Here is a 10,073-nt window from a genome sequence, read left to right as displayed (position 1 = left end):
CTTTGCAGGCAAGCACCTTTAACCACTAAGCCATTACCCAGCCCAAGTTACATATTTTTGTTAAATTTATACTAAAGATAGCTAAATCACAAAAGAAAATTTAGCTATTTTTCAAAAAACCAAAGTAGGTGAAAAGTTCAAACTGTTGTAGGATGCTTTATGAATGTTAAGTTGCTTCAATTATTTATTTTTTATTGGAGACAAAAAGAAAGGGAAGGAGAGAGTGGGCATGCCAGGGCCTGTAGCCACTGCAAACGAACTCCAGGCACATGCACCACCTTGTGCATCTGGTTTACATGGGTACTGGGGAATCAAATCTGGGTCCTTAGCCATCACAGGCAAGTGAGAGCACCTTAACCAGTAAGCCATCTCTCCAGCCCAAGTAGCTTCAATTTTAAATCTTTATCAACAGTACCATTTATTAGACTAGAAAATCCAGCGAACCCAAATGAATGACCAGTTTGCACGGTCGGTTATGTTCCACATCCCAGCTTTCACTGTTTAGCAGATCATTGAAAATAGAAAGCTAGCTGAAAAGATCAACTAAATAATGCTTTAAATTTGTTGGGTGTGTGTCTCTTTCTTAAACAAAGGGCTGTTTCTTTTGATTAGATTCCAGCTGTTTGTGCAGAAGAAAATGACTGTGGTTATAGTTCTCTTCTGATCCTTCACCCCCATTTTGTGCTTTAACTATAAGCACTGCAAAGTGCATAAGGGATGCCATTGGTTTGTTCAAGGTAGGGTCTCACTGTAGCCCAGGCTGACCTGGAATTCACTATGGAGTCTCAGGGTGGCCTGGAACTCATGATGATCCTCCTACCTCTGCCTCCTGAGTGCTGGGATTAAAGGCATGTGCCACCACTCCCAGGCATAAGGGATTTCTTGGTTGGTTGGTTTATTTTGTTTTAATTACTTCCAGGTTACAAAGAATAGTAGCAGGAATCTGTAATTCCAGCACTTAAAGGCTGGCCATGGCTACATAGCAAGTTTAAGCCCAGCCTGAACTTCATGAGATCCTGTCTCAAAACAAGAATAAGAGAAAGCTTAAGAATGTTATGAAAAACAACTCCAGTAATAGATTTTGTGTAGAAGCTTTTCCTATTAAACAGTGGCCTTTAGCTCTAGGCTATGATTTACAATAATGTAGGAACTGATATAAATAACATTTGAGTAAAGGCTCATTTGTTAGCCAAAGTTGGCTGAACTAGTCCACTGACTTGAGATGTTACAAATATCAAATCTTAAATACTAGTAATAGACTTCAAAGTAATTATGCTGCTCATTTAGCTTTCATATTATTAGTCATTATACTTTTACTGTGGTACATGCACATCTTAAAAAACTATTTATTAAACTTTCCTCTCCTAGCAATAGCCTCTAAGTTTGCAGGTCCACCCCACACTGTTCCTATAAGATCTCTCTCATTCTGTAATGCCTCTTCTAAATATAGCTCTTTGCCTGAACAAACAGATTTTTTCACAGCTCTGATGACTTCTGGTGGCCCATTGACAAACTGCATTAGCCACTCTTGTGCTTCATCTAGAGTCTTAGTTGCATCCGAAGACTGCAAGACCTCATCAGCCATACCAATATTTAACGCTTTCTTGGAATCCAGTTTGAGGGCTCCACTTAACACTTTGAGAGCTTGTCTGCTGCCAATAATTTCAACCAGCCGGCTGGCACCACCCCAACTTGGAACTATTCCCATTTCTTTGTGGACAAATCTGATCTCACTCTCCGGAGTCATTAACCTGCAAAAGCAAGAAGGAAAAACAGGCTATATAATCTCACAGGAAATCTCCAATGACTGAACCACTTATAGATACCTAATTTTAAAAGCAATGTTAAGAAAATGTGGCTTCCATCTAGAATTTTTTGTTTATTTATTTGAGAGAGAAAGAGAGAATGGGTACACCACGGCCTCCAGCCACTGCAAATGAACTCCAGATGCATGTGTCCCCTTGTGCATCTGGCTTATGTGGGTCCTGGAGAGTCAAACCGGGAGCTTTTGGCTTTGCAGGAAACGCCTTAACCACTAAGCCATCTCTCCAGCCCCCATCTAGAATTTAACATCACAAATTACTCAACACTTCCGTCTGACAATAACATTTTCTTTTGCTTATTCCAAAATTTGTCAATAAGAATCTACTTGTCATGTTTTTAAAAGCCCAGATTTTATCTTCCTGAACAAGCCCAATGAGAAAGCCTCGGTCATGCGCAAGCCCAAGCACAGAAAATAGTAGGTGCACATTGAAAAAACAAACAAAAAAGGCTCAGTAAGTTAAGTTTTTCTCTTGGGAAAAAGCAAGAAGCAATTTTATTTTCAGCCTAGGATCTAGCAAATGTTTACCGAGCACTGCCAATATCAGTGTGAAGGCCACAGGAATGACCACAACATCTTTGTGCCTAAGCCTGCAGTCTGGAAAAAATAAAGCACGGCAAGGAGGTAAAGAGTAAGGGTATGAGTACTAAAGATGAGCTCTGAATATGTGAGCAGCTACCTGGAGAGTATGCAAAGCTGAAAGCTAGAGGAGTTGCTCCAAGTGTGAAGACTTTCAAATAGAACTGCTTATCCAAGTCAAGTAACTGGTAGGGGGGGAGTAATGGAGGCAGGAAAAAGAACCTGAATGAAACATCTCAGTGTGTAGTTCAGATTTTCTTTTTTCTTTTTGGGTGCTGTTTGGAGGAAGTCCACCAAAAGGACTCCGCATCTCACCAGATTATAATGGTTGCTTTAGTTGCATAAAGACCATCTTCAACAGAGTAGCACTTGTAACACTTGTAGAGAATATTAATCCATGGAGCAGCCATATGAAATCTCAGATGGGGAAACTTAGACAACAGAAGCTAAATAGCTCAATCATACAGCTATATATAGCAGCATCAGAACTTAAGCGCAGTTTGGTTCAACGTGTGTGTTTAACCTCCTAGCACACGGTCAGCTAGACAAGTCTGGAAGCATGGATAGTGGAAAGAAGGTAACAGTGAGTTCCTACCAAAGGGGTTAAATTTCCTCCCAAAGTGGGATTTTATGCATACAGTAATTTTTATGAAAAATACTTAAGGAAAATAGGGTAATTAAGGGGAGTTAACACAAAATTGTTGGACTGAACATTTCCCAGCTGAATATTTGTGTACTAACAGTAACACTGTGGTATACAGTGTTTAGAAAATAATGCTTATGAGTTTTATTTTGACTGTGTTTCTATGAGAGGCTCTCACTATGTTAAAGCTAAATGCCACATCAGAATTTTAGTGTTTATTTTGTGTGTGTGCACACAAGTGTGTACAAGCATGCACTTGTGTGTGTATTAAGGGAAAAAATGCTTTCAAACTACTCACTACAAAAAAGGAAAACATTAAGTTGATCTGTTTCCTCGAATGTTAAAATTATTCAACAGTACATGTTATTAGTGCTCTTAGCACCAAGAACAGAATCAAGTCTTTGTCTCTTGGATCACGAGAAATACTCCAGTGGAGAATTACAACAAAAGCTCATTTGCTAAAACACTTTCTCCTCAGAGCTGTTAATTTCCAGAGGAAAATATGTTGCAATGATTAACAATGACTTCTAGAGGCAAATACTTTAAAGGTAGTTTCTTATACTTTCAAGTAGACTGGAAAGAAAAGGCTAACGGAAGAGTACTAACACCATCAGGAATAAATCTGTGTAAAGCCAGCTGACTGTTAATACCCTAAATGCTGGTATATTGTGGATAAGATTACATAACAAGTTTTCACTAAAGTCAACACATTTGCATTTGGAATTCTTTGCTTCTAGAAGAAAATCTTCATCATCCTTGTAAATGCCTTTTAGAATCTTATCTAAAAACTAACATCCTATGGTAACTTTGTAAAAAGTATCCTTTCCAATCTGATGTATTCTTTATAAGTTACATGCCTAGCATGTATATACTGACCTACGTTTAATATACTTTAAGACTAATTCATTGGTGATAAGAATACAAGGTATTTCACAAGGTTATGTGAGAAATATGGAACATTGAGAGAATCACAAGGTTAACCTAAAAACTAAAGTTCAAGTATAAAACTTTAAACAATAGAAAATATAAAGAAACATAAACCAATCAATAAAATATGACCAATAGTAGAAATTGCTTCATCTCAGGATTATACACTGGTTCTAGAGTATAGGTGCAACTGCCTAATATCACTTGGAATGTCATTTATTGCTAGGAGCAATTTGTTATGTTAACCCATGTAGATTACAGAAGACTTACTATTTTCTTGATGGAAAATTGTTACAGGAAAAAAAAAATAACTACTCACAACTGGACAAAGATTATTATATTTGGCAACTGATGCCAGGTCAAGTATTGATAAATGGAAAGGATGATCAGTGTGCTACTTTGTGACCAGTTAGTTCTAAATTTCAGGGTTAGCAAATGCAGTCAAGATGCAACAAACTGGGCTGGAGAGATGGCTTAGCGGTTAAGCGCTTGCCTATGAAGCCGAAGGACCCCAGTTCGAGGCTCGGTTCCCCAGGTCCCACGTTAGCCAGATGCACAAGGGGGCGCACGCGTCTGGAGTTCGTTTGCAGAGGCTGGAAGCCCTGGCGCGCCCATTCTCTCTCTCTCCCTCTATCTGTCTCTCTCTGTGTCTGTCGCTCTCAAATAAATAAATAATAAATGAACAACAAAAAAAAATATTAAAAAAAAAAAAGATGCAACAAACTTTGCTAAATAGGAAGTTTTTGCTAAAATTCATACAAGTAAAAGTTTTAAAAATGGTTCAGTATTGAGAAAAGGTATTTATAGTGACCTCTGCATAAAGGATGGAATCAAGAATTTGAAAACTAGCTTTTCTGTGAAGTACATGGGGCAGACATTGTGGTTGGCAAGCCTTCTACAAGTGTCCACAAAGCACATCCCACAGTGCATTGATGGTGTTCATCAATGGGAGAAGCAGCTAGCTCCACTTCATAGATCCAATGAGACAGAAACCACCGAACAGCCAGCACAAGCAAGCACAGCCAGAGCTCAAAACTCTCCATACTCCTTTGGACTGGAATAAGGATCCATCCCCAAACACAGTCCACCACAATGACACACTCTAGCAGGAATTTGCCTGCTAGGGGTTCAAGTAAAAAGTTTAATCAAAAATTACTGAGTCGGGCTGGAGAGATGGCTTAATGGTTATAAGGCACTAACCTGCAAAACCTAAGGACCCAGATTCGATTCCCCAGTGTCCACGTAAGTCAGATGTACAAGGTGGCACATGCATCTGGAGTTCCTTTACAGTGGCTAGAGACTCTGGCACACCCAATCTCCCCACTCTCTCTCAAGCTAAATACATAAACATTTTTTTAAATCAATGAGTTTATGGGGCCAAACATTCAAACTGCCACAGAAGCTAATTTGTTCCATTTCATAAATTCATAATCATTTATTCAAATAAGCTTATATCTAGAGCTAAAAACTAAGTACTCCTGTAATATGGAGGTGAAAAAAAAAAAAAGGAAACTACCCACAACTGGACAAAGATTATGACCTTTGACATGTTGTGCTACAAGATTATGCTTATTTGTTGTAGAAAATTATATAACTAGCAACATCTCTAACTACAAACAATTCTTCAAAACCACACCTTGAACATACTATATTTTCACATATACATCCTTTCTTTTCACACCACAGCTTAGAGAAATGGGAAGAAAAGAAACACTATACCTATAATCTCGAATTTTTTGTGTGTGTTTTTATGTTCCCAGCTCTCAGGTGACAGGGTCAAGTGAAATTCTTCATTTTATACAAGACTGACTTGAATAAGAAGATGATTTATTATTCGTGTTTGTGTTTGTCTTAGTAGTGATGCATAAGAATGGAAAAGGATTCAAAACCATTCTATTTTTAATGTTGTTAGTAATCCTAGCATGACCAGAGTTAGATTTTTCTTGGCATTATAGGCCCTAAAGCAAAGTAACATAGACAAGGTGACTATTTCCTGAGGTGAAGATTTCATATTCAGAGTCAAAGAACTTCCAGATTTAAAAAAATAGAATAAAATTAGTCTTATTGTGTTGTTTGTACATGTGTTTTAGTTTTATATTTTATATTGGAAGTATTATGAACATTTTTGTATTAAGTATTTTACGAAAAGCTCTATCTACAGTGAGCTCCACTAGGACAAGCATGTTTACAGGTACCTTTCTTTCTGACATACACTGAACTAGCAGGTAGCAGCTGGAAATGTGAATGCCTGGGCCCTGGGGGATCCTTATGTTCAGGAAAACAATGTTAGAGATTGGAGATCTACGAGATAGGCAGGCAGCAAATTGTAAGTTGAGAGTTTTATTCTATACAGAGACTGAGGAATAAAAGATGTTTTTCATGTGGCAAATCAACAGCCCAATAGACCAGAAGAAAAATGGAAAAAGGAAATGTCAACAATTCACATACACATTCACAAATCAAGGAATAGCTGAAAATATACACCTCCCTAAAAGTGTAAATAAGGAGACATAGGTTTTAATTATCAAAATTAGAAAATATCGTTTTAAAGATCTGTAAAAGATTAGGGACAAATGTATGAGGAAAGGGACTAATTTGTGGGACATGATCTCAGCAAACACTTTGTGAGTGACCTCACAGGGTCCACTTTTGACTAGAGAAGCACACAGCTGAAAGGAGGTTAGGAAGGAAAGTAAATTTGTTTACTTTCAAGGTTACAGGAAGAAAGTTCAAGTGGTAGATAACTAATTAAGGAATGTAGAGCACATCTAGGGATTATTTCTAAAAATTAATCATCAAAGGAGTTTATACTTGGAGAGTATGGACTTATCCTGTCCAGGAAAAGAGCAGAGAGGAGTTAGAGTTGCCAATTCAATGAGAAAATGGCAGAGATTTTGACTGACTTGTCAGCTTAAAAAAAAAAAAAAAAGTGAGAAGGCAGCACATATAAGACTAATAATGTACTATTGTGGGGGGTAGTGCCCTGCCAATAAGGCAGGTGCCCCAACAAAGATGCTATTCGCTGTTAAGAAAGTAAATCGATATTTCAAATAGATATTCATTTACTGCTGGTGGAAGCACAGTAGACAGAATCTTTAACATAACTTGACAATATATACCAAAGCCTAGGTCTTTGTACTTCTTACAGAATAAATTTTCAAGCAATCTATGATGGTTTGTGCATGGTGTGTCCTCCAAAGACATGTAGATTTTCTCTGCAGCTGGTAGAGCACCTGACTCATCAATGGGCTGACCCATGCTATGAAGTGAGCAGATCTGCTATAATGATATTTTCTAATTTTGATAATTAAAACCATTTTCACCATGATATTAAACGGACTGAGACCTCTGAAAGTTCACAAAATAAGTCCATCCTCTTAAACTATTTAATTAGTTATTTTGTCTCAGCAACATAAAACTGAAGGTACAACCCCAAGACCTGTGTAGAGATATTTATCACAGAATTAATGAGGACATGTAAAAGTTAAAAACAATGAACCAAATGGAAAATTCACCCAATTATAAGCAGAAACCTAGTATGTGATGGGGGTAGCTCAAATGACCTGAATATAGACCTTTTTTAATGTAAGTAGTGTCAGGTGGAGTGGAGAGAAACAGCAATATGGGAAAAAGGTAAGCTCCATTATCTATACAACTCATAAAAATAAGATCAAAATGGATTAGGTGAATGGAAAAAACAAGGCTATTCAAGTACCAGAAGAAGACATAAGGCATTTTGCCATTCACAGTCCAAAGCAGTGAAAAAGGCAGATACAGTTACATTTTTAAAAGGCTTGCACTATAAAACCCAAGCAGACTCTAAAGGTATATGGCAATCTAGGCAAACATGCAAAACATACCATAATGATAAATGGCCCTAACATTTGAAACAAAAATGAATGTGAAAATACCAAATAAATTATAGATAGCTAAATCATAAAATGGATTTTAAAAAGTTTTTTTTTCAAAAATATGACCAACTTCACTACTGGGAAATGCTCTTGTTACATGAGTAAGCCCAAACTAATCACAAGACTCTTAAATGAAGAGACCTTCTTCCAGCCAGAATCAAAAAGGTGAAGAAGAGTAATAATAAGAATGTTGCAAAATATGAGAGGAAGCTAACTCACTGCTCCTCAGGGGCTACTAGGAAAGCAGAAGGGGGAATGCAGGCACCTTCCAGGAGCAAAACCCTTCCTTCTCTGGGTGACATCAAGTGAACTATACAAGAGCATGACACTAAACTGTGCGCCTGGAGCCTGAATGGGCCTGGAGCTTCCCTTGAAACTTCAGAGCTCAGTCCAACCTACATTTTGATTTGGGGTTTCAGAAATTAGGAACAGAGGAACCAGCTTGGCCAGACCATTTTTTCCTTCTTTGTTTGTTAAGCTAGAGTTCTGACTAACAAATCTGTGATATAACAAAATATAGCACACTTTGTGGTAATTTGTTACTGAAAACAATAGAGAATATCTTTAATTTGTCAAGGCAGATTTAAAAATTGGCTATTTTATCATATTTCTAGCTTTTCACTTCCACATCAATTTTGTCACTGAAATTGCATCATAATATTTGAATAACTATGAATAACTAGACTGTGAGGATTGAACAATGCCCTTTTTTATGCCTATTTTTAGTTACTTATTTGAGAGTGAGAGAGAGAGAAAGAGGCAAATAGACAATGGACACGCCATGGCCTCCAGTCACTGCAAACGAACTCCAGATGCATGCACCCCTTTGTGCATCTGGCTAATGTGGGTCATGGGGAATCAAGCCTCGAACCAGGGTCCTTAGGCTTCACAGGCAAGTGCTTAACCATTAAGCCATCTCTCCAGCCCAACAATGCCCTTTTTAGTCCATAAATCAATTTTCTTTTCTTTTAAGTGTGTTTTAAAGCCATTTTCTCTCTTGGATTGTTCTGAAAACGACTCAATAGAATATAATTGAGTGTGAAGGTCTATGCAAGTCTATATATACTAGACAACCTGAGTCTTTCTGAAAATCTATTATCAGCTAGTGACTAGTGTTTGAAGAAAAGGGGTCATAGTTCACACTAAGTAACTTCCATCTGCTACAGTACTTTCCCCTGCAAATAGAAGCTCCACTTAGATGAAAATGTCAGCTGTATGGATTCCAGACAATTACCTAGGGGAAGAAAGTCAAATAAGCTATAAAGGAGGAGCAGACATACATTTAAAGGACTGTATCTTTTCACTACAACGCTGTGGAAGCTTCAGTGCTCTTTTGGTGCTTACAGATATGCTTAAATTTTAATTTAGAATTAACACATTTTGTTATAAATAGACAAGGTAAGTGGAGAACTGGGGAAGCATCACCTTGAGCAACCTGTATTGATGATGCATCACTCTAATAACTGGAGCTAGTAATGCCAGTCCTCTCAATCAATCTTTACCTTTAAAATGATAGCTGTGGACTGGAGAGATGGCTTAGCAGTTAAGGCATTTGCCTGTGAAGTCTAAGGACCCAGGTTTGGTTCCCCAGTACCTTTGTACAGCCAGATGCACAAGAACGTACATGCATCTGGAGTTCCTTTGCAGTGGCCCTGGCCCATTCCCCCCCACCCTCACTTGCAAACAAATAAGTTTTTAAAAATGCCTTCAATTAAGGCATAACACAGCAAAACAATTCATCTGTATTAATGGATTAAATAGTCTCAGATTATTTTACTTGCTATTTGGCCTTTTGTCCTAAACCCTGACTATGCTGAAATATAGATAACAAACTGACTATAAAAGATGATGCAAGTTTAGTGAGGACTTGAAGATGAACACCAGATACTACTTCAAAGGATTTTTACTTTTTCCAAAGAACATCACTAGAATCTTAATTTGTACTTTCTCTTATATAGGATTTTGTTTTGTTTTGCTTTGTTTATTTTAATTTATTTATTTTGAGAGTGACAGAGAGAGAGAGAAAGGGGGTGGGAGAGAAAGAGAGAGAGAAAGAAAGAGAGAGAATGGGCGTGCCAGGGCCTCCAGCCACTGCAAACAAATTCCAGATGCATGTGACCCCTGTGCATCTGGCTAATGTGAGTCCTGGGGAGTTGAGCCTCGAACCAGGGTCCTTAGGCTTCATAGGCAA

At 37.8% G+C, this 10,073-nt stretch overlaps 1 protein-coding gene across 8 annotated transcripts in view; it reads right to left on the bottom strand.

Annotated features, from left to right (window-relative positions):
- Nucleotides 1-10,073, bottom strand: part of Echdc1 (ethylmalonyl-CoA decarboxylase 1) — a 41,320-nt gene continuing 31,247 nt past the window's right edge. For all 8 annotated transcript variants that reach the window (XM_045159351.1, XM_045159348.1, XM_045159350.1 and 5 more), the window contains one exon: nucleotides 1-1,751. In XM_045159351.1, coding sequence (XP_045015286.1) covers nucleotides 1,343-1,751 — 409 coding nt within the window. In that variant the 3' untranslated portion in view covers nucleotides 1-1,342. The remainder of the gene's footprint in view (nucleotides 1,752-10,073) is intronic.

This window comes from Jaculus jaculus, chromosome 9 (assembly GCF_020740685.1).
Source record: "Jaculus jaculus isolate mJacJac1 chromosome 9, mJacJac1.mat.Y.cur, whole genome shotgun sequence".
In the NCBI taxonomy this organism is placed as follows: Eukaryota; Metazoa; Chordata; class Mammalia; order Rodentia; family Dipodidae; genus Jaculus; species Jaculus jaculus.
This window is presented reverse-complemented; position numbering and strand designations above follow the sequence as displayed.